General features: G+C 33.6%; 1 protein-coding gene and 2 long non-coding RNA genes across 17 annotated transcripts in view; 1 reads left to right on the top strand and 2 right to left on the bottom strand.

The window, feature by feature from the left end:
- Positions 1-6,592, bottom strand: part of LOC110807278 (uncharacterized) — a 28,768-nt gene extending 22,176 nt beyond the window's left edge. For 8 of the 9 annotated variants that reach the window (XR_015817024.1, XR_015817004.1, XR_015817021.1 and 5 more), the window contains exons 1-2: positions 824-1,432; positions 541-700 (exon numbers count right to left, since the gene is read on the bottom strand). This is a non-coding gene — a long non-coding RNA (uncharacterized LOC110807278). The other variant, XR_015817023.1, reaches the window with a different exon arrangement.
- Positions 6,593-6,907: 315 nt separating this feature from the next.
- On the bottom strand, positions 6,908-8,078 carry LOC148269074 (uncharacterized). Its single transcript, XR_015817045.1, has 3 exons — positions 7,554-8,078; positions 7,381-7,456; positions 6,908-7,164 (listed from the first exon to the last, which is right to left on the bottom strand). It is a non-coding gene; the product is annotated as an uncharacterized LOC148269074 (long non-coding RNA).
- A 174-nt stretch (positions 8,079-8,252) lies between these two features.
- On the top strand, positions 8,253-23,194 carry LOC110807281 (Protein kinase superfamily protein). 7 transcript variants are annotated; one of them, XM_088213389.1, is made up of 17 exons: positions 8,254-8,897; positions 8,977-9,060; positions 9,307-9,447; positions 9,553-9,623; positions 11,601-11,694; positions 12,440-12,517; positions 13,367-13,433; positions 16,243-16,328; positions 16,465-16,515; positions 17,440-17,487; positions 18,625-18,745; positions 18,850-19,030; positions 22,119-22,256; positions 22,331-22,443; positions 22,704-22,766; positions 22,823-22,922; positions 23,048-23,194. In XM_088213389.1, the coding sequence occupies exons 1-17, from the start codon at positions 8,697-8,699 to the stop codon at positions 23,055-23,057; spliced, it is 1,647 nt and encodes a 548-aa protein (XP_088069515.1). In that variant the 5' UTR covers positions 8,254-8,696; the 3' UTR covers positions 23,058-23,194. The 7 variants fall into 7 exon arrangements, with proteins under 7 accessions (XP_088069531.1, XP_088069515.1, XP_021888054.2 ...); XM_022032362.2 differs by having other exon boundaries at positions 22,826-22,922; XM_022032364.2 differs by having other exon boundaries at positions 8,257-8,897; positions 22,841-22,922.
- Positions 23,195-24,126: the final 932 nt, after the last annotated feature.

A 24,126-nucleotide genomic window follows, 5' to 3' on the forward strand; every position in this document is an offset into this window, starting at 1 on the left:
ATACATATCAAGCGATAATAATTTGATTTTGTGATCTATTTTTCCAAAGCAAACCACTCAAAAAAATATCTGACCAGATTGAAGCAACTACAGTTCAATTCATGTTGTCGTCGTACAAATGTCGGCACAAAAAATCATCATATTTTTTAAGAATCTCAAAACTCAATATTTCATGGATTCTGTTAAGCAGAAAGGATAAGATACCAAACACTGTAAATTAAGCAATTAGGGGTCGAATTGCCTGCAGCAGTGAGAACTACGCTCATGCAACACGTACACACTGTGAAGTAATTAAATACAAAAGCTACTTACAAGTTCATAATAAATTGAAGAAAATTGATAATAAATAGTCAATTCGAAGTAAATAGAAATAAACAGACATTTCTTTCCCTTTCTCCCATTCATTTGCCAGGAAACTGCACAACTTTCTTATTTGATCAACCAATTTTAAGTTTATCCAAAGATGTAGACGAGCAACAACGAATGCGTGAGACCATATTTAGGATTAATGTTTGAGATCGTACTAGATAGTTTACCCACCTATGTCGCAACCATTAAATGTCACTACAACATTTGCTAATGCTGAATTATCAGAGTCCATCCAAAAAGCAAGTGCTCCTTCGTATTGTGCCATTCAGGTAAATCCTAGATCAAGTCTCCGATGTTATACATAGCACTGGTTGGTGGACCGATACTGTCACTGTTAGCATGACAACTAAATGGTCAAGGGAGTCACTGAAAATTTAATTAAATGATCATGGGTACTAAATGGTCAAGGGAGTCACTGAAAATTTAATTAAATGATCATGGGTACTTAATATACCTGTTTGCCACTGACCAACCGTCCATGCAAGGGCAGATTCAGAGCAAACAATTCCACCTATCACTGCAAATGTTGTTAAAAGAAAGAAGCAAATAAACGAAGCGAGAAAGAAAGAGACTTTTCTACAAAAGCTCAAATTCTACCTCAAATAGAAAGAGATTATGTAGTATTCGCATGGAAAATATATCACGCAAACAATAAAGCAAAGAAAGAAAGAAGGAAAGAAAAGCAAAGCCAAAAAAAGAAGAAGAAAGAAACGTCTTTCTCCGAGGGAATCAAACAATGCAGCGATGACTTACCAAACGCATGAATAACTGCATATTTAAATGATAATTTAAGTTTAGAAACAAACATAGAAAAAAAGCAAAAAATACAAAGAAAGGAAAGAAAATAAAGAAACTATTCAATCATATCTCGAATTCTGCCTCTAGAATGCTTCCGTCGTTGTTAGTGAGTGCAGCAATATCTGTGAACGTATACAGGTTATGTAGTGTACAATAACAAATAATAACTGCGAAAAACAAAATGAATGTTAACATATCCTCAACAATAACTGTGCCAAATTATCAAAAGCCAAATCAATATTCTATAAATGATCATAGGTAGTTAATATACCTCTTTCCCACTAACCACCATCCATGCAAATCGCGAATTCAGAGCAAACAATCTCATCAACCATTGCAAATTTAATTAAAAGAAAGAAACAAAGCTAAGAAGAAAGACGGAAAGGAACTTTTCTACCAAACCTCATATTCTACCTCTAATGCAAGGAGATTATACAGAATATTCGAATAGAAAATCCATCATACAAATAATAAAACAAAGAATGAGTGAAATAGATAGAAGGAAGGAAAGAAAAGAAAAGTCAGTCTCCTCAGGAATTAAATAGTGCAAGAAGATCAAGTCATACGTAATTTTTGCTCGATTCACATTCAATTCTTTATTATTCATGAACTCTAATAAAAGATTGAAATATTTAAATCTGACTGGATTTGGAGTAGTACTCAAAGTTGTCTACGTACCTTCTTTTTTAGAATCAAGTAATACGTAGTTATGTTTAATCCATGAAGTCAAATAAAAAATTTCAATGCTTCAGTTTTACTGAACTTGAAGTGGTACGCCAAGCGGCCTGCGTACAATATTTTTGAGAATTAAGTCATGCGTAATTATGCTCAATCCGCGAATTCTAATAAAAAATTAAAACAATTAATTTGACTGAACTTAGTGTAGTACACCAAGCTGCCTACGTACCTTCTTTTTGAGGATCAAGTCATACGTAGTTCTGCTCCATCCGTTTCATTTTTTTGATACGAACTCGTAGATAATAAAGTATTGGATTTCAAGAAAAGTTAAAACGAAATGCACTGCTATTCGGGTTTGCAGATTTCGAGATGAACGAGAAATTAAAGATATAGGACATTTTTTTATTTAAACGAAAATATGGGACCTTTTAAATAGTTATATATTTCAAGTGAAATGAAAGATGAAACTCAATGTCTTTTGCTCATTTGTGTAATTTTCGATTGTTTCAAGAAAGATTGAAAAATAAAATGGAGTATATAGCAATACAAATGAAGAATCGAAGACAATGACTTTTGCTCCACCGGATAATTTTTGAAAAAGTTGAAAAAATCGCTTTCGTAGTACAAGCAGACTTGAAGAGTGGCTTTTGTTGCTTTTTGGGTTTTGAAGGCAATAAGAAAATAAAGAGTCGGTACATTCTTAGCATAATTAAGTTTAAAGATCGACAGAACAAAACTAAGTTACTGTCAAATGCTAACAAAGTACTGATTCTATCCCTTCAAATTCTAAAAAGCCACATACATCATTGTTGAAGGTTACTTGTGCTGAACAAAGCGATGTAATTTTCTTTTCCAAAATTTCCAAATATACCCAGTGCATTCGAAAGTCATTGGGATAGATTTTCTTCATTTGCCTTTCTGCGAACACAATCTTTTTTGTAGTAGTAAAACATTACACGGGTAAGCGAAACAAGTTAAATTTCATCTTTTATTTTCTTTGATATATGGAAGTCTTTAATTAAAGGCTACTATATTTTCAATTTTTCTTTCTTTTTTGAAATCCAATAGAATTGGAAAGAACTGTGTTTTATATTTAATTGACTTGAAATTCATTAGTGATTGGAGGAAATTATATTCAATACTTTATTATCCATGTAAGGCTAATAAGAATTTGAAGTGCTTAAGACTTAGAGTAGTACTCCAAGCTGCCAATGTACATTCTTTTTGAGGATCAAATTATACGTAATTCTACTCGATCCGCAAATTCTAATAATAGATTGAAATGTTTAATTTTGACTGAACTTGGTGTGGTACGCCGAACTGCCTACGTACCTTCTTTTTGAACATCAAGTCACACGTAGTTCTACTCTATTCATTTCATTTTTTATAAGACTTTGATAAAGCACTAGATTTCTTCGGCACATGTAAGTAAAGCAAAGTATGATAATTCAGGAGATAATGGAATAAGAATTACTATTGAGAGTTAGAAGAAACGAAGAGTTCGAGAGATGATGGCTAAAAAGGAAACTAGGAATGATGATTCACTTGAGTTAGCCCATATCATAACCTTCAGCACCATAAAGACTAGTTAGTCAAGTCACTTCTGATCTAAAATTTATCTTAGAACATACAGGTCAAAAATTTGTTAGGATAAGATATGGTCAAAAAACACCTAACCAAGATTTGGCGAGATCTGTATCGAGTTAGTTTGCCAGGTGTTTTGCCTATAAATGCATCGCTTGCTCTTAGGGATACATAAGTTATGTAGTATATGATTGGCAAATGCATCAATTGATAATTATGAACAGTAAACTAAATCAAGGAACCAAATCATAGGTTTTACAGCACAAAAATAGCAAATGCAGGGAACTTAATAAAAAGAAGCAAGAGTTGAATCTTTACACGTCCTTTACTCATCCCTGTCTCTTGTCGTGCCTAAAAGAAATCATACTAATATGCAATAAGTTCTTTTCCTATAGAAAAAATAATATTTAAGAGAAAACGAGAACATACGAAAAAGAGATGGAAATTAGACACACTCCCAGAGAAAGAAAAAAAGAAACAAATTAAAAAAATGAGACAAACTAACACCCCTAACAAGGAATACCATCCAAACTGAATATGCAATCAGTGATCAATACATAGATCAGTAGCCCAATAACAACAGATGCTCCATTCAATAACTATGAAAAGAAAAGAGATTGCTTTACCTCTTAATCATGCCCACATCATACTACTTCACTTGTCCCGCCTAAAAGACAACTTCAATATGCAACTATGTGATTGTGAAACTTGACAAGGTACAACTTTCTCATTGACGAACTTCTCTTGTAAACTCATATTTGTAACTATTTTTTTCATAAATTTATATAAAAAAGGAAAGAGATGAGGAAGGAAAAAAGGTACAATGAAAGTTTTCTATGGAAGCTTGGATTTAAAGCCGCCTAATGTGACTGCAAATTTAATAATTATAAACAGGAAACTAAATTAAAGAACCAAATCATAGAACACACACACATATATGTTTATAGTAAGTATCATAGGTTTTATAGCACCAAATAACAAAGGCAGTGAACTAAGTAAAAAAAGCAAAAGTTAAATCTTTACCTCTTATTGGCAATAATTCTTTTGCTCATCCCTGTCTTTTGGCTTATTAAAAGAGATCTTACTAATATGTAATAAGTTCTATTCTTATGAAAAAAATAATATACAAAAAACATAGAATTCTATAGATCCCGATTCATTTATGATGCAATGGTATACTACCAAAGAGAAAAACTTGAATGCACAATACAACCATTTAAGAAGCATATGCCTAGACCAAGAGTTCCAATCAAAATCCCAATGATGTGAACATCTTTTGCCTTCTCTATTAGGTAATATCTACATGAATTGTTACTCACAAAAATCTAACAATGGTATATAAGGAACATCAACGGTACATAAGGTCGAGGAAAATAGATGATTTAACATGCAAAAAATAGAATATAAACTTCAAAAATTGTGAATAAAAATCAAGAGAAGCAGACAAGGTTTACTGTATTGAAAATAATATCTACACTTAAGAATCTGTTTCTGTTGAGAAAAGTGTGTCACCAAATGATCTTCTGTTATCTCGTACCTAACTAAAACCAACAATAGAATTAAAAAAAAAAAAGTAATTAAAAAAAGATAAATACCATAACAAAGGAACAAGAATATCGTACCATGTTTCTTTAATATATAATCTAGTTTAACAAACTAATGACATCTAATACATATCAAGCAATAATATTTTAATTTTGTGATATATTTTTCCAAAGCACACGACTCAGAAAAATATCTGATTAGATTGAAGCAACTACAACTTAATTCATGTTGCTGTTGTATAAATGTCGCCACGAAAAATCATTCAATTTTTTTAGAATCTTAAAACTCAATATTTTATTGGTTCTGTTAACTAGAAAGGATGAGATACCAAATACTGTAAATTAAGCATTTAGAGATCAAATTGCCTGCAGCAGTGAGAACTAAGGTTATCCAACACCTACACACTGTAAAGTAATCAAATACAAAAGCTACTTATAGGTTTATAATAAATTGAAAAAATTGATAATAAATAGTTAATTCGACTAAACAGAAAGAAACAAACACTTCTTTCCCTTTCTCCCATCCTTTTGCTAGGAAAATGCACAACTTTCTTATTTGATCAACTAATTTCAAATTCATCCAAAGATGTAGACGAGCAACAATGCGTGCGTGAGACCATATTAAAGATTAATGTTTGAGATCGTACTAGATAGTTTACCCACCTATGTTGCAATCATTAAATGTCAGTACAACATTTGCAAATGATAAATTATTAAAGTCAATCCAAAAAAGAAGTGTTTCTCCATTTTGTGCCCTTCAGTTAAATCCCATATCAAGCCCCCACTATTATATATAGCACTGGTTGCTACATCGATAGTGTCATTGTTAGCATGCAACAAAGACAGAAAGAAGGAAGGAAGGAAAGAAAGAAATGCAAAGCCAAAAAAAGGAAAGAAACATTGTTCTCTGAGGGAATCAAACAGTGCAGGGATGACTTGCCAAATGCATGGATAACTATGTATTTAAATGATCAATTTAAATTTAGAAACAAACATAGAAAAAAGAAAAAAAAACATAAAGAAAATAAAGAAACTATTCTTCCATATCTCGGATTCTGTCTCTAGAATACTTCAGCTACTTTTAATGAGTGTTGCAATATCCATAAACATATATCCAATTTATCTCATTGTCTCAAATGGTATACATGTGCATTGATGTGTGGAAAACATCTAAGGATATACTGAGTGTAAAAAGTCCAACAAGAACTTATTAACTCAAGAAAATACATTACAATTCCAAAAATATGTCTAAATTTCTAAGACAAAAAAGTAACAAAGCTATTGGAAACTGCAAAAATTCAATTGAAAAACCTAAATGGAAACCAGAAATTCCTTTAATCAAAGAAAAATAAACACAAAAATACCCAGAAACTTTTTGACAAAAAAAATATGAAAGTAAAAATCAAGACTTGCTAAAAATAACCAATTGAGGCCTGAAACAAGGCCCTATAACTGCTTTCCAAAAAGCAGAAACCTAGCAAAACTCTGAAATGTTAAAAACAGAAGTTCTTTTAGGTAAAAGCATAAGTTGTTTTGACTTTTAATAAAGATGAATCAAAAGCTGGGAATTTGACCAGTGATGTAACAGGTAAATAATATATCTAATGAACATATTTGTTTTTATATTGTATTAATTAATAAATTAAATATTTTTCAAAAATGTAATATTACTTTATTACTAATAAATTTTTATATTTATTAGAATACCATTTATTTTAAAATTAAACAATAATTTAAAATTACTATTTATATTCAATAAAATAAATAAATAAATTAACTAAAATAAATATTTTAATATGATCAAATTATTAGAATAGTTTTTCAAAATAATTTTATTTAAATAATTAAAAAAATATTTTTTTATTTTTATATAATTTTTTATCATTTTAACATATATTATTAATTTTATAACATAATTAGCTAAATATAATATCATACTGTATTCAAAACACTCTTACAGTAAGTTTTACCAAATACTACACGAGTTTTCACCTTTAAACTTATTTTACCGACAACCATTTCAAAAATATTTTTATTAGTTTACAACAAAAACTTCTTCTACCAGTCGGACCAAGTGACTGGGTTACAACAAAACACAAACATCTACTTGTGACTTTTCCTTGCAACATATCATTATTTGTTTCCTGGGTTATCATTAGATCCTTACCAGACCGAGCGATTGCTCCGATTCCTGCGATTTTAAAATGAAAAAGAAAAGAAATGAGCAAAGACAGAGAAGGGAGAAATGATAAATGTCGTTGCACGTGCTTGGGAGAGGGATGTCACGAGATTTTTCTTTCTGGGTCTTGTTTGTTTCCCGAGAAAAAAAATGGATCTTCTATTTCTGAATAGGAAAAAAAAAAGAAATAAACAAAGAAAAGAAGAAAGAAAGGAAGAAACTTTCTACCAAACTCAGATTCCACCTCTAATGCATCAATATGAGTGTCGCACAACGTCTGGGGAATATGTAGATTATGTTTTATCTGCATAGGAAATACATCTGATGAAGCAAAGAAATAAAGAAAGAAAGAACGAAAGAAAATCAAAACAAAGAAAAGAAAAGCAAAAAGAATTCTTTACCTCTTCTTACCAACATCATCCGCTTCTCTTCATGCAAGATCGGATTCAAAGCAAAAAATCTCATTTGTCACTGCAAATTTAATTAAGAGAAATAAACAAAGAAAAGAAAGAAAGAAAGAAAGAAACCTTTCTACCACTCAGAGAAAGGAAAAGTCTGTTTCTTGAAAAGAAGAAAGAAAGAAAAGAAGACCAGAGTCTGTCTTCTTGAAAGCAAAGCAAAGCCAAGAAAGGAAAACTGTCTTATTGAGAGGAGACCAGAATCTGCGTAAAATTGACGAGACCGGCAGTATATATAGGCCTGTTACATAATCGCGCACGTGGCAACCAGTCGATGAAACTTCAGGTCACCTACCCGTTGCCCTATCAAACCAGCGGATATGTCCGTTATATACGTACGTATTATATTTACGCACGTGCCGGCATACAACACAAGGATTTTCGTGGCTCTCGATCCGGACCCGAAACGCTGCTTTTGCCGTCGTTTTTGTGCCTCTTACGTGTAACAGCTTGCAGAACTGAGTCAACCTGAGCGCGACTCGGGGTAGAGGGACGGAGGCGGTGAGGAGCTGGTAAGTGAGGACTCCTTCAAAAGCGTGCTGTGAGAGTCACAAGTTGAGTCAAACGAGCGCGAGTTGGCTAGTGAGTTCTTCTCTCGCTTTGAGGCTGATACACCCATCTTCTCTGCTTTCTCTGTTGCTGGGTATTGGAGATTTTCTGCTTTTGGTCGAGACACAGAAGGGAGAGAGTTTTTTTGTTTTGTTGGAAAAATTACGATTTATAATGTTAAAAAGTAAGAAATGCAATAATTTATTGTTTAAAATGTAAACAAAAGTAAGATGCAGGCTAAATTTGGAACAAACCCCAAATTTTGGGTCTTGACTAATTAAATTTAAGGACTTTTAGCTCATGTAAACGAAAGTGGGACCATAAAGAAATGAAACTTTTCGGGCGGGTCAATCTTTAGTTGGATCCGACCCGATAAGGAATTCCTAGGAGAATAAAACGCTGTCTGGAGTTGCATCTTCTACACGCCGAGTTGGATCCGACCCGAGCATGATTCTTAGAAGAAATAAAAGGCGGTCGGAATTGCGTCTTGTACCCGCTGAGTAACGAGCCACCGCCAAAAGCACCCCCAAATTGAGAATGAACAAAACGTTCAAGTTTCCCGCTAGAGCCAAGACCACAATTTACCTACTAACGGCTACTGGCCTCACTTTTCAAGCTGCTAACGCCTCAAATCTCCTCTCATCTTCCCAAGATTCTCCCCTCTTTTCCCCTCATTTTCCCGAGAAAGTTAGGACTGGTTTCGATTGCGTCATTCGCTCCTCTCGCGCGATCTCCACTGTCCGTTTCTTCTCTCACTCTTCTCTTTTTTTTTTTCTTTTTCCTTTTGTTCAACTCGCCATCTTTGGTTGTGTTGCAGTTTGGTTGCACTGTTGCTGATTACAAATTTTCTTTACGTGGAATTCCTGAGGATTCTCACGAGTATCATCGCAAATTATCTGAGGTTTGCCTTTCTTTTCTCTGCCAATATGCTTTTTTACATGTTTTATGAGCTTCAACGTCATTTGTATCTTCAACTCATATCAGAAGGCATGTATTTATCCCTGGAAATTGGAAGAATTGATTATTCAATTTAAAAAGGAGTTATTAAATCCAAGATATACTCATTTTTTTTTAGATGGAATTTATAAGCATGAAAATCATATTATTGTGCTCCAGCTGTAGTGAAAATTTGTCGTGTCGGTTTTAGGTTCATCTACGTTCCGCCAAAAGAATACTAAAGTTATGTGATGCCAACAAAGGTTTCTATGTGAAAGCTGGACAGTTTGTGGCTGCCTTGAGGCAGGTTCCACGAGAATACTCCTCTACTCTTTCGTCCTTACAAGACAAGGTTTGGTTCATATTTAGTCTGTGTGAAGATGTATTTCTATAGACAGAGATGGTTTTTGCGTCTGATTGGTCTTTACTGCTATTTTGCTGGTTAATAATTCTGAAGGCAGCTCCTTGTCGTTTCAAAGTTATAAAAGAAGTGTTGATCAACAATTTAGGGCAGAATTTGTCCAAGATGTAAGTCTTTCTTCTTTATTTCGATGTGATGTTTGTCTCAATTAGGCTTGAAATTTTCAGTGACTGATTTGAAATGTTTGAGATGACGTTTAATTTGTATAACTTGTTCCTATCAAATACTGATATAGAACAAAAAAAGGCTATGTTAACCTCTCCTATTCTTTTACATATAGGAAGACCGCTATTGAAAGGAAGATTCTACATTTATGTAAATTTGTCAAATGTATATTGAAATTAAGTGTTTCATATTTCGCATATTGACAAATAGCTTGGGCCTGCCTTAATCAAAGTTTGCTTTGGCTGAGCTTGAACAGAGTTAAAGTTTTTATAGCTTCATTTGTCTTAATGAATTGAATACAAATCCATGTTTGGTTAAAAATTTGTGAATTGTGGACATGTTGATTATATATTAACATATTTTAAATTTATACCTATATATCAATATATGTTTTTATGTACATATACTTTTATTCTGACTATATATCTACTGTTTATTTTTATTTTTTTGATCTTTATATCTTATGTTTATTATATATAATTTATTTAATTTATTAAAAATGACATTCAAAGTTGAGACAATTCAAGCTTAAGTTCAAGCCTCTTTAAATATTGAGCATAAATTGAGTTAAAGTTGAGTTCTCTAAATTTTTACATAAACTGAATTAGGACCCAAAGAAAACCTCAAATCAAGCTTCTTGAAAACTCAATCTATATAATATTTGACTAAACAGACATTAAATACTCAATTATTTGGCTCGATACGCTTATGTTTACTGCCCTTTTTGAACAAACAAAAGTTGATGAATCTTGACAAACCTGTATTTGATATGGATATATTGTTGCGTGCTATTTTGGATGTTTAGGGATAAAATGAAGTAGGTTAGGAGGTTATATATGGCAAACTATGTTCATTTGCCTACTTGAGGTTTTGAAAAAAAAAATAGATATTACACTTTTTGTGTAGGTAGCACACCTAAAATTTGATTGAATCGCACAACCAACTAATGTGAAAATTATCAGAGAGAGGTTGTGTTCACTGAGTAATGCTCTTAAAAGAAAATTAAGACTTATCTGTAGAGAGCCAAGATTAGCCTAAGAATACTAGCTAGGAAATATCAATACAATCAAAATTAGGAAAATAAAACATAAATAAATTGGAAAATATAAAAATAACCTAAATAATATAATTCCTAAATAGTTAGTTACTACTCTGCCTATGTGCTATCGGGAGTATACTTCTAAATTATACCATTTTAGAATTTTTGCAGTCATGCCATTCATTAAAACATTCAATGACCAAGAATTGCTTCCTGGTTCTTTTCCGAGTAAGACAAAGCCTATGAAAATAAAATCAATGAAAAGCCAGGTTTTAGAAGGAAATGTGATGCCTAACTATTTGCAAAGAAAAAGAAGAAACTCACTTGAAATAAGAAAATAAATAGGGAGCCGGGAGCTGGACTCGTTAGAGGAAGAGGGAAACTATTTTTTTGTCAATTGTTCTTTTAGTTCAATATGTTTTGGTTTATGTTTAATTAGGAAGTCACATCAATTAAGTTATGAGTTCGGAAAAGGTAGAATAGGAATTTACCTACATTCACATGTTTAGTTTAATTCTGCTGTGCATTGACATCAGTTAAATAATTAAACAAGTTGACTGTGTCATATCATTGTACAGGTTAAGATGAAGTTTTTAATTAAATAGGTTAATCATGTTACTTCATGTTAGGATTTTGATGAGATCAATAAAATTGGTTATTTATGCCTTTTTCGGTTAGAGTGAGATAATTGAGTATCAACATAATTAATCAATCATGTTTTATTCAGGTCAGGTACAATTGTCTCATGTGTTTAAGTTGACACAACCTGTCTATGACCCATAAAATGAATCGCCAGTCTCCAAACAAAATAAAATGCCATCCCTAGCCAGGTTCTTTTACTTGTTTTTGTTGACTTTGGGCTGTATTTTTAAATCTTCAGATTTTTGTTTCTTGATGAAGAACCAATAGCAGCTGCTTCTATTGCTCAAGTACATCATGCAGTCTTGAAAGATCATCAAGAAGTAGCTATCAAGGTTAGCCGGAAAACTAATGTGCATAGCAATTCTTTTTTTGTTGTCTTCATGATATTTTTACTCTTTAGGGATTATTGGTTCTTGATTTGGTCAATGTCCCGGTTCCATCTTGCGTGGCCCTTTAATATTTATTCATTTTCTCTTTGATAATTAGAATGTGAAGTTCCTTAAGTTTGGTCTTGCAAAATAACATTCATAGACAATCTAGACTTAAACCTGCTCCCAAAATTTATGGTACTGACTTTTTTTCTATTATGTTAGTCTATAACTTGCTTGCATATGATAAAGGTTTGGGTAGTTAATATCATGAGATTCCAGTATCAACTTGTGGTTCACAGAAAATTGTCTGAAAAGGAAGGGTTGTAGTAACGATATTGAGGACTTAAAAAGACAATTTTTTCAACTTATGGTTGGATGTTTCCCCTGTTATTCATTCAAATACTCTTTTGGCTCATAAGAGTACATTATGATCCATGAAATTATTATACCTTCCATCCAAGTGCAAAGTGTCATGTTTATGGATATCAGAATGCTTCCACCAGCCAGCTCTTTGGTCAATCCACAATGTTATTGTGATTGTACACTCCCCTTTTGTTCTGAATTGTTTTCATTTTCTTCTTCTATTATGTTAGTTGTTCCTCATCTTTAACTTGGAAGGGCACGAGGAAATATGAATATATTAGACAAAATATTTTTTTAAATTATATTTTTATGTTTGACAAGTGCTTTCTTTGATGGAGAATAGGTGCAGTACCCTGGCTTGGAGCAGAAGATGAAATTAGATACAACTATCATGTCTTTCCTTTCTAAATGGGTTGCATGGGTGCGCACATAATTTCCTGGCGATTATTTTATTATTTTTTTGGTTGATATGATATTATTTTTCTAAATTAAAGTTTATGTGCCAATCATTCAACTGTGTGCTGAATTAAAATATTTACAATGAAATGTTTTTTTTTTCCTTTTACTAAGAAACTACTTGTTAGACTGGTACCATCTCCGGTTAATATTTTGAAACAATTTATCTTTAGTGTCTTTAACTCAGATCATAATTTTCTTCTTTATGGTTGCATTTCTGGGTAGTTATCTTAAGTGATAGCCCTTGGAATCATTCTACGTCGTCTACGTTGATTGCTGAGGATCAAATGGGGGATGCTGGTTTTATGGGCTTTACTACATTTTATTTCAAAGTTTGTCAAATATGGGCAAATGGGGAAGGGTTGGACTCGAAGGCCTGAAATCTTTTCAAGAACATTATGGAATTGCTGCATATTGTAAAGGGGCTGAACCAGCACCCTTGAAGGGGGTGGAATATCAGCAAAGCATGGTGGCTTGCTTTATATCCATAAAGCAGTGAAATTTGGCCTGAACTGTGTCAAGAGACTCCACTTAGGATCTGATAATAATTATATAATCTGTATATTGAAAATGGACATGGTGCCCATGGTATTGAAACTGGATTTGCTAATTTGATATCATTAGCTATGGCATGTATTTATATCATTTTTTAAGATAATGATATTTTTTTAAAAAATAAAAGATGAAAATATTATTATTCACAAAGGTACTAAGGGAGTACCTCCCAATTACATAGAAATTTTTAAGATAATGATATGATACAGTATTATTCTCACTCTCTAATTATTTCTCTCTCCACGCATTTGTCCCACAGTTGTTTCCTGAATATAGGTTCGGATGGCTGGTATCAGAATTTGTAATGGCAATTTCTTTGGAACTTGGTTAGTTCTGCAGGTCTTGTGATTTTTGTTGTATATGATTTGTAATATGTATTTTTGCATATGGCATGTGCACATTGTCATCGTGCGAGAATGTCGTCTGCAATCTTTGTTTTGTATTTCAAGTTTTGAAATATTGAAGAAATTGTTTACAATAAACGATATACTATATACCTATATATTTGTGCATGTGGCATGTGTACATAGTCATTTCAGAAGTATGTCATCAATAATCTTCATTGAATTTTGTGTTTATAGTTTTGGAAAATTGAAGAGAATTATTTGCCAAGACATATCTATTTGTTTGTGCAAGAAGATCAACTTAGTTCTAGTTAGAGGAAATTCTAGAGAGAGAAAGTTTAGGCATTTTTCCACCAGTTTGAGAAGAGGGGGGGCATCTATGTCATCTTCGACAACTAGAAGGTCCCTGGTTGTAGAAAGGAAGTCCTTTGACTTTGGACTTGCAGGAAAAGCAGTTGTGAGAATCGAAAAAGCTTCTGCATGTCGATAGTGTTCTGTTGAGGGGGATTGGGGAAGGGGGGAGTGAGTTTGCTCATGAGATGTTTGCAAGAATTCTACTGGGAGGAAGGAAGAGGCTCATGGGTCAAAAGTTAGCTGAGTTCTTATCACACCCTGTAGGTGGATTTGGCCTTGATTGCTGGAGGTTGTTTTGTGGCATTGATGGAAAGGTGAAAGAAGGATAAAAGAAGAGTGGTTATCCTAGAAGGCCATCAAATTGGAGGGTGGTGGAAAACACTTCTGTACATATGCGACCTTGCTAGGAAGCCGATCAAACCTATGAAGATGGGCTTTGTTTGTCAAAGGTTTCAATCTTCTGCCGCTCCTGAATTGGTTCATGCCCAAAGAATCTAGGTTGGATTCATCTGTTGCCCTAGCTGCAGCATGCAACTTTATGTCAGTGGCGAGTGCAAAGGAGAGCTCTTATGCTGAGATAGCAAGGAAGGCTGAAGAGAAGAAGGGTGGGAGGGATAGTGGAAGATTGAAGGCTGAGAGACAGGTAGCGAAGCAAACCTCAGTCAGCTTTTATGTCAGGCAAATTTCAAATTTAAGCCTGATCCTGACTTTGAAACCAACCTAGGTGGAGCCCAAATTCTTCAGGCCCCTAAGCCCACAAGCTGCGGAATGAGGGCCAGAAGAAGCTTCTGTGAGGGAGAAAGGAAACTGGGTGAACCACTCCTTGCATAGTACATCCTGAAATCTTTATCTTGTCGGCTTATATACATTGGTGAACCACCAACACCCCTTCCCCTTAACATCAAAAGCACTAACAAAAAATAGATTCCCTCAACTGTGTCTATTTGGGAGCAAATCCAGTGTCCCAAAGAATTAGATAGCCCCCAAAGCCCCTAGAGATAATAAGAATGCCCACTGCTTAAACCAACTTTCCCACACGCTTCGGACTAGAATAGTGTCAACTTCTGTTTTCATTTCCTGTAGCGTCACTATGGATTCACTCTCGCTATAACATCTTTGATCTTTTTCCCTTTAAGTACACTACCTAATCAATGTTCCTGCTTATCACTCTCATGGACAATTTAAGGACCTCTGTTTCCCACCTACTCCTCTTTGTGCTAATTTCCTAATCCCCGTGCCACATTGTTTTTTCTTTGTACGCAGGTCTTTTGTGATGCCACTACCCTTCACTCCCCAATTCGCGCATTAACCTAGGTTTTAAGTTTTCAATGAGTTTGTTTGGGTTGTCCATCTATGAAAATTGCCTTTATGGTAATGGCACTTTTCAGCAGTACCTTGCTTTTCCGAGGCATAGGTTGATGTTCATATCCATGCTTGAGATCTGGAACAGGTAGAATATCTTTGCTGGTGATGGTATATCCTCATTGTTCGCTGATAAACCATGCATGGGGAAAAAGTAAGTTAGAGCAAGTATTCAGAGTATGATGCTTACCAAGAGTCTGAATGGTAATTGCCTCAATGAAAAAGTAAGTTAGAGCAAGTATTCAGAGTATGATGCTTACCAAGAGTCTGAATGGTAATTGCCTCAATGTTAAGATTGCATTCCTTTTCCATTTTTGGCATTCTGCATTCTCACATGGATCACCATACCTCTCTAGGTCAACATGTCCTTGATACTTTTCACCCATGCCCTTACGTTGCCCCATCTCTGCTTGTTTTATCTGCGAGCATAAATTGTAATCCTTCCCTTATTCCGTTTATGTCCTCTCTTGCCCAAGCTTGTCTTCATATTCTTCTTCTTCTTCCTCTATTGACATTCGGAAAAAGTGGATTGTTCTTCACAATCCCTTACTGCCCCTTCTACTTCTTCCAATCTGTTATCCCCTCAGAAAAGCAACCCAGTCTTCTTAGTGAATTTCTATCTCAAGGTAAAGAATAAATGATATTCCGTGCATTTGTTTGCATATTTGGTTCTCTGTGAATTATGAATGAATTGTTAGTCCTTTCACTTCCCTAGTGTATATAACAGTGTTCTGTCTTTTTTGTGGTTATCTTTTTGTAGACTTTCTATGATTGAGCATGATTAGTTGAATGAATTCTAAATTCTTTCACTCTCATATTGTATTTTTTTTTTTTTTTTGAAATAACACTTTTATATTGTATATTATGATGTTCTGTCTTTTTATGGTTATCTTTTTGTTAACTTTCTATGATTAAGCATGATTGAATACAATTGAAAAAACCAAGTATAACTACTTATTTATGCTGTTTATAAGATTCTGATGGAATGATATCATTATTATTTTTCCTCTCCTTAGTATTTGTTAATAGAAATGAAGTAGCAATGAATTTCTTTTTTTCTTTTCTGTCGACGCAGATTTCATTCAGGAGGCTAAAAATTCAGAGACAATGGCTAAAAACTTTGCGAAAAACAAAATGGTCAGGGTTCCTAGTGTATTTTGGGTATGATATCAAAGTTCCTTCCTCATCTTTATTTGCTATCTAACAAGTGTTCGTTTTTGGTAGAAATTACATACTTGAATAGCAGCATTAAAATGCGTTGTGTTATATCAAACTTACAGACATGCATATTGTCCAGGATTTAACAACAAGTCATGTATTAACGATGCAGTTTTGTTCGGGACACAAGGTATGATTCGTGGACCTTCTTCATATCATGAATAGGACAAATGATTCTCTGAACCCTAAAACTTTTGACTGGCTTTGCTGGTACCAGGGTTCAACTAATTTCTGGACTATGTGAAGAAAGAGAGTGATAGGAACTAGTTAGGTGTTACCTACAAAGGCATTTTAATTTAACAGTAAAGCCGCTTACCCCTTTTTGGTTTAGTTGGCTTGCTATCTTGTGATTTAATGATGTGATTCTCTCTGTTAAGCTAACATTCAATCGCAAATCGTATTTCTCATCTTCATTTGCCAGTAACTGGAGTCAAAACTAGCATTTCTCAATCTGGAAAAGGGATGTAAAAGTAATTGTCTGTCTTTTGTTTTCATTTTTTTAGGGTTAAAAATATGTGCAGTTCAGAGGCACTGTATGCTAACATACAGATTACGCTTTTCACAAGATAAAATTTCAAAGCTCTATAAGATCTTTTTGCGATAGAAAAATTTAAACCAAAAGTTTGAAGCTTCATCACATTGTTGTTTATTTTTGAGAGTGAGTTTATTGGTGCGTCTATGTGTGCTTTGGCTTCAAATTTTATGCTATTTGATTTTGTCCCATCACCTAACCTTCTATAATAACTCTTTTGAGCAAGCGTTTTCTTTTGTTTTTTTTTTTTGTTGTTGGGGGCGGGGGGGAGAGAGGAGGAGACAGATGTTATATCCTCATCTTAAAATTCTTGAAGAATCATTTTTCTATGTGTGTAGGACTGAGTATTATGTTAACTCTTTCTCATCTCTATTAGGTATGTAAAAAACTATCATGCATGCTTTTGACTTGATTTTATTGTACCACTGATGGGATGTTCCTTAGAATGTCAGGTTACACAGTATTTATGTTATGCTTTGACTTTGCAATGTGCTGCTAATGGAATCTTCCTTAGAATTTCAGGTTGATGATGTAGAGTTTATGAAGAAAATGGGAATAAATCCGGTTAAGGTTTGTCTCTTTTATTTACTAGGGATTAACATTTGTTAGTATATGAAGGGTTTATTACAGGAGCAGTCCTTGAAGTGTGGATGTGCAGGACAAATTAAGGTTAATTTGTCTTTTCAATAATTTGGGGAAAAACCTAGACGTCACTCTCTTAGAATAACACCTAAGGATTCTTAGCATTACTTTTAAGATTTAATTGCATCTCAACAAGAAATGTTGAGAAAATCTTAAGAACTCTTTATCAAATAGCCGGACTTGTCTCAAAAATGGAATTATAATTGTATTTATAGTGCCTCCTAAGTAATCTTTCCCAAATAGGATTAGGCTAAGAAATATTTGTTAGTAATATGATTAGGAAATACTAATCCAAGTACAATATAAATCAAATCCGAAATAATTAAATTTCTAAATAGAATAGAACCATAGTATGAATAAAGTCCTAATGTTAGCCATACTATTAAAGAATGGTTAAGAAATACAATTTCTAATCTATTTAGAAGATTTAGTTCATGTTCATCTCCATCATATGGACTTTTATCCTTTTCCAAAACTAGAAAGTAGCAATCATGGCTTAAAATTTCCAATTATTCGCAGTTGACACTACTTTTACTTCCACTAGTTTTGACTTATTGTGAAATTCAACATATTGAAAAAAATGAATTTGCTCCCCAATAGTCATTAAAGTTTTCAGTTCTTACCTATTTTTGGATTGATACTTAGGTGTGAAATTATCTTTCAATAAGTGTTGAATTTGATTGTGTTGGTCAAAATCGATGGATATAGGGATATTGTTGATTGCAATCAATTAAAGTGTTGAGGGTCTCAGATACAAGACAGCCAGAGAGGCTTTTGGAATGCTGCATCATGGTCTTCTTTGCGAATCTGTATTTTTGGCAATTGAAATCCTTTTCTATTCTTCAATATCCATTTCAGAAACTGGATGGATATAGTTTTTCTACGAATGCAGATATGATGATTGGCTCTATTATACACCATTGGCAAATTAAGGAGTTCTCAAAGCCTTAATCACTGAATTTATGTCGTCTCAAAAAAATTCTTGAATTGATAAGCTTCTGGCAATATATTCCTGTTCGGTGAAGCAAATATTTTTCCAATGTTGTGTTGTCTTTTGGTCATTAGGTTGCCAAAGTGTTGGCAGAAGTGTTTGCTGAAATGATATTTCTTCATGGCTTCCTGCATGGAGATCCACATCCTGGTAATCTACTAGTTTCCCCAGAAGGTCAAAATGGCTTTATTTTAGGTACGTCCATGTTGATGACACCGTACCCATTTGGATTTAGGAGAAAATGTTTTATACGATTAAGATCACTTGCCATGTCTTGTGTTCTGTTTCAAACTATGCAGTTCTTTTAGACTATGGAATCTGCAAAAAGTTGGACGAAAGATTTAGACTGGACTATTGCGAGCTCTGGAAGGCTCTAATTCTATTAGACTCCGATAAAATAGAGAATCTCGGCGAAACATTTGGTGTTGGGAAGTACTCAAGATTCTTTCCCCTTATTTTTACAGGAAGAACTATTGACAGGTATTTGTTATGCGCCACCCTGTTAGTTTTCTCAGTAATAGATATATTTGCCAATTGATGCACATTAGCATTTTTTTCCCAAAACTTTCAAGTAGAGCTCCTAGTTTACAACACAAGGTATTGATAACCAAAATGCTCAGCGCATATAGGTTTATGTCAGATTTAGTATGCATTCAGACACTTGTACAATGTAGTGTTACATATCATTTACATCAGTCACATATCAATTGGGTATTGTTTTAAGTTTTGTTTAGGGTTGTACATGAACCCATGCACTAAAACATAAGATGTACTGTCACAAGTTGTGGAAAGAATGCAGAATATATTTTCTTTTTCTTAAATATAAGAAATTAATTAGAAAGAGGGAGAGAGATGTTAGAAACAAGAGCAAAAGGATGAAGTATCCTCGAAAACACGAAAGTACAAGAAGATAAATTAAAAAATTTAAGACAATGCAGGATTTGAAAAATGAACAGAAACCTTAACAACTGTGAGAAAGGTACTGCTAAGACATTGCAATGTTACTTCTGCAGTTGAGGATTTGGTCCTTTTCAAGCTAAACCATTGTTGTCATTGCATGAATTTGAAATTAGCTCCTAAAATCCTTTTCCATCGAAATAATGATAATAATAAACCCATGGTCCTTTCGCTATCTTGGGGCGTGTTGGTGTGTTGGATCCATGACTTACAAGTTGGATCTTCATCTAGAGACACATTTCAATCCTGTTTTTCATGATTCTTTTCTGTAGTCTCCTCTTAACATTATTTCTATGGATCTTCCTCTTCGTTATGTGTGATAGTACTCTCGCACAACTTCCTTAGGAAATCTTGGATGCATGCTCCCGTGATGGCTAGCATGAATTTCTCATTCATTGGGCAAGCTTATCTCTTGTTGAAGTTCTTAATGAATACACTTCTTTTACACACACACACACACACACATATATCTACACTTTTTTTTCGGGGGAGGGTGCTAGGAAGTGAAGAATAATGTTATAAATTCGAGAAGATATGTGATTGTTGAACTCCATAAAAGAGTTCACGTCATATATTGCCAATTACTTGAGTTTTTATTTTTTAATGACTGGTGGTATTGGTCCAAAAGGTTGTTGAGATAGTGGTATTTAGGCTCGTGGCATTACAAATAATATCAGAGTATGTGCTCGCTTGGGGACCCTAAGGTGATACAATCTTAAACCTTTCAATTAAATTTTGTGATTCTGATGTGTGATCTTAATGATTATATGAAGGATTTGAATCGTGGAGGTTGTAATAACCCAATCCTACATTGGAAAAATATTTGATTGTTGAGATCTATATCAAAGTTGAAGTCACATACTCCAAGATCTTAAGTTTGACCTTTTGAGTGTCAGTGGCTTAGATTCAAAAAGTTGTTGGGTTGTGGTGTTTGGATTCGTGACATTACAAATTACTTTATCAACATTTAAATAAAAGAATCTAAGGGCTAATTTTTGAATTACTTATTTAAAATATTGTTTTAGTTGTATAATTTAGTAATTTGTATTTGAAGTGTAATAAAACATAACAATTAAGTTTTAACTAGTTGGATGAATGTTGCGTAAGAAAGATGCTTGAAGTTAGATAAGGGTAAAAGATAATTATGGTAGTTGAAAGGGTAGTTATTCCTGTAAAATAGGAGTGCTATTCTTTAGGAAGATTTGTAACATAACAATCAAATCATGGAAGGAATAATATGTAGGAAAAATTTCAAATTTTATTTAGTGTTCATGAGATTCAAGGGTTTCCTCTAATGAGCCCTTACTAAAACAAATTTATAGGTGGAAGAGAAGAAACAGCAAGAATGCAAGTTCCTACTCAGACTTTTCTCTTCATCGACTCATAACAAGTCCAAATCTTAGGGACCACAACATTTGGTATCAAAGCCATTTATTATGTGTTGAGGGAGAGCAGATTGGATGACTAAAAGAGTGAGGGTCCTTATGGCACTAGTAATTGAAGGTGAATTAGCATGGATTAGGAGGGTTTTTGACGTTTTTCTCCAGATCAAAGGTCATGATGACATTTGGTTTTGCTCTTCTCAGCTTTTCACAGAATTCCCGTATTTGTTTCCATTTGCCTGAAGAAAAGTTGCTTTTGTGGGCGGCTGTTTCACAATGGTTGGTGGTCAAGTGGTGTGGGAAAGGTGGAGGTTGAGGAACTTGATTGACTAGGAGGAAGATGACTCCATTTCTTTATTGCACAAAATTGAAACCAAGCAAACTTCTTCCTCAAGGAAGGATGAACCTGTGTTGAAGCTTTGTTCAAAAAGCTAATTCTCCTGAAGTTTTCCTATTTGTCAACCTGACTTCTGCTAGTCCATCTCATTTCTTTGGAAGCAGATTTGGAGACAAAATGCCTCTCTTAGGATAGCTGTTGTTTTCCCTTGGCAAGCTGCAAGGAGTCATATTTTCACTATTGATGACTTTGAACCTTCTAAGAGTGCAGTTTGTCATGGTTGGTTCAATGGCAGATGAACTGCGGGTATGGCAAGGTATCTTAGATGATGAGGAAGGAAAAGAATTATTTCTCTTATCCTTCTAGTTACTTGTGAGTTATTTGGATAGAAAGAAATAGAAGAACTTTTGAGATGTTTACTATTCTTTGGATAGAGTGCAGGATGCTTGGTTTCAGCCCCTTTACTTTTTGTTTAAGGGTGTGATCTGCTCAATTCAGCGGAAGATCTAGGGTTCACCATTAAGATCCTAATTAACTTGTAGATTCTTCCTTTACTTTCTTTTATGTTTGGGCTGCACTCTCTTGATGCTTTTTAATGAGTTCTTCTTTTATTAGTAAAAAAATTGCAGAATATTAGGCTCCATTTGGTACATGAAAATATTTTATAGTTTCTATTTTATATTAAAATAACATTATCCCTTGGTCATTGGGAGGGTGGGTATGGATAAAATAGTCTGCATTTGTTGCATGTTAGAACATTCATATTAATCACGTAACTAGATTTTCTAACTGTTAATATAATTAAATCTTTCCCTTTTGGCTCGGTGCATTTCCGAATCATCAATTTTTTAATAAAAATTGAGTTATTATAGTGTTCTTCAGTATTCAACAGTAAATCAGCACTGGGAAAGGGGATGTCAACTGAAGAGAAAAATAAACTGAAGCAGGAGTTGAAGTTATTAAAGATGGAGGACATATCCTCATTCATGGAGTCTCTGCCGCCTGACTTCCTCACGATATTGCGTACAGAGTAAGATTTTTGAGTTGTCAATTGATATTCTACGCTAGCTTTCCCAGCCTTAAATTTCTTTTTTCTTATTCCAGTGGACTACTAAGGTCTGTTATTAGCAAGTTGGGTGCTTCACAGCAGGTGAGGCTGCTAGCCTATGCCAAATATGCCTTATATGGTCTCTCTCCAAAGTCAGATCATAAATCTGGTAAGTTTGATGGTAATTTGTCTTGCTGTCCGGGAAACCATTCTAATACTAGACATAGAGAACATAAAGCCTCTTTTAGAAAATAAAGTCGGCATCTTTTGCAATAAAATGCGGACATAGGTGCATTGAGAGCTTCGTCCTATCAAGACTGTCTATGCTAAGGTTTCCCAATCCGCCCAACCCCCAATGTCCTGTGACATTAGTTTCATCAGAAATTACAAATCAAGCTGGTAATTATTTGACTCTTCTTTGTCTTGCAGTGAAAGCAGTTCTCTCCAGATTGAAAATAGCTGTTAGTTACCTTCAATTAAGACTTGTTCTTGGTAAGAATGATTTCTTTTCACATATGTTAACAACATCTAGCAATGAAAAAATAAAGTAGCATATTGTGTTCCAGGTGTATTAGAGCTATTGCATAGGATGCGGAAGTTCAAACAATCTCTATATGCCTTATATGAAAGAATAAAATGCAATATCAGGTGCCTTGTGACCCTTTATTGAGTTATCAATACTTCGGCTTGGATGCTCTATACTAGTTTGTTTATCAGCAAATTCTCGCTGGGAGGACGGCTCACTATTGTTTCTACCACTGTTGTGGATGCAGGAGCAGTTAGTATTTTATTCAGCAATTAGAAGGAAAGGTGAGCAATATATCTTATATTTAATATGCTGTATTAGCACATGTGATTAATTTTAATCAAGTTATATTGATGAATAGTACATGACTTAATATTTTTTTGGTAACTATTAATTTAAATATTGTTGAGTTATATTACATAATTATTTTTAAAAATATTGTTTATGTAAAAGCCGATAAAGATAGTGAGTTTGACCGGTGAAAGGGTAGAATAAGTAAATAGAAGGTATTGAGTTAAATGGAGGATATAAAAATTTACCTGCAGATTAAGGATGAATAATTAAATTTAAATCCATTTAGGTGTAAGTTTTTTTTTTTTTTTCAATTACGAAATGATTAGTCCAACTCCATTTGTTTGGAAGCCCATGGTAGAGGACGGGATAAGGGATGAGAGGTTTACTTACGAGGTGAGAATGGGAGGAATAACCCATGCCACTTTGGGCATGGATATTCATTTGAAATTCAGTTAAAAATCTATTATTTTATTTTGTAGAATAAACTGTTTTTCGGAAATACATTTTGTGAAATAAACTGATATTTTTCTAATTTCAAAGTTGATATTTTTAATTATATTTACTTGAAGATTTTTTAATTGTAAAAAGTGTCAAACTCTCTTAGTGTGACATACAGCATCATCAAAAATTACCACATTCGTACTAAGATCAAACACTCTAGGACAGATGGTGTTCAGCTAAACTAGGTTCGTTAAGAAGTAAGATTTTATTTTTGGCGAAGGACCTATGTAGATTGTGAGCATTCCAGGCCCAGCCTAGTAGAAAACCAAGCAAACTTCTTCTCAGCTTTCACGTCGCTCCTATTTTTTCAAAGACTTTCTATGCGGTTTCACTTCCCAACTTTTTTGATAAATTATTATATTAATATTGATACATTACAATTTAACTTCTAATATATTTTTTAAATATTAACTTCTGAAGTATCTTTTTATTAATTCAAAAGTTTAGTTTTTTTATTTTTTAATATAAAAAATTAAAATAATTACAATATGATTAGTTACGCTAAGAAATCATTTCAAAAAAATTCTAATT

The sequence above is a fragment of the Carica papaya genome, chromosome 1 (assembly GCF_054855325.1).
Source record: "Carica papaya isolate Zhongbai chromosome 1, ASM5485532v1, whole genome shotgun sequence".
Taxonomy (NCBI): Eukaryota; Viridiplantae; Streptophyta; class Magnoliopsida; order Brassicales; family Caricaceae; genus Carica; species Carica papaya.

What these genes read in the sequence shown, in the direction of transcription:
- LOC110807281 (XM_088213384.1), top strand. Translation starts at nt 8,697, where the DNA reads ATGAACAAAACGTTCAAGTTTCCCGCTAGAGCCAAGACCACAATTTAC. An exon ending in GGGCAGAATTTGTCCAAGAT is followed by an intron (nt 9,624 to 11,600) that starts GTAAGTCTTTCT and finishes TTAAATCTTCAG; the next exon opens with ATTTTTGTTTCTTGATGAAG. An exon ending in TCAAAATGGCTTTATTTTAG is followed by an intron (nt 18,746 to 18,849) that starts GTACGTCCATGT and finishes CAAACTATGCAG; the next exon opens with TTCTTTTAGACTATGGAATC.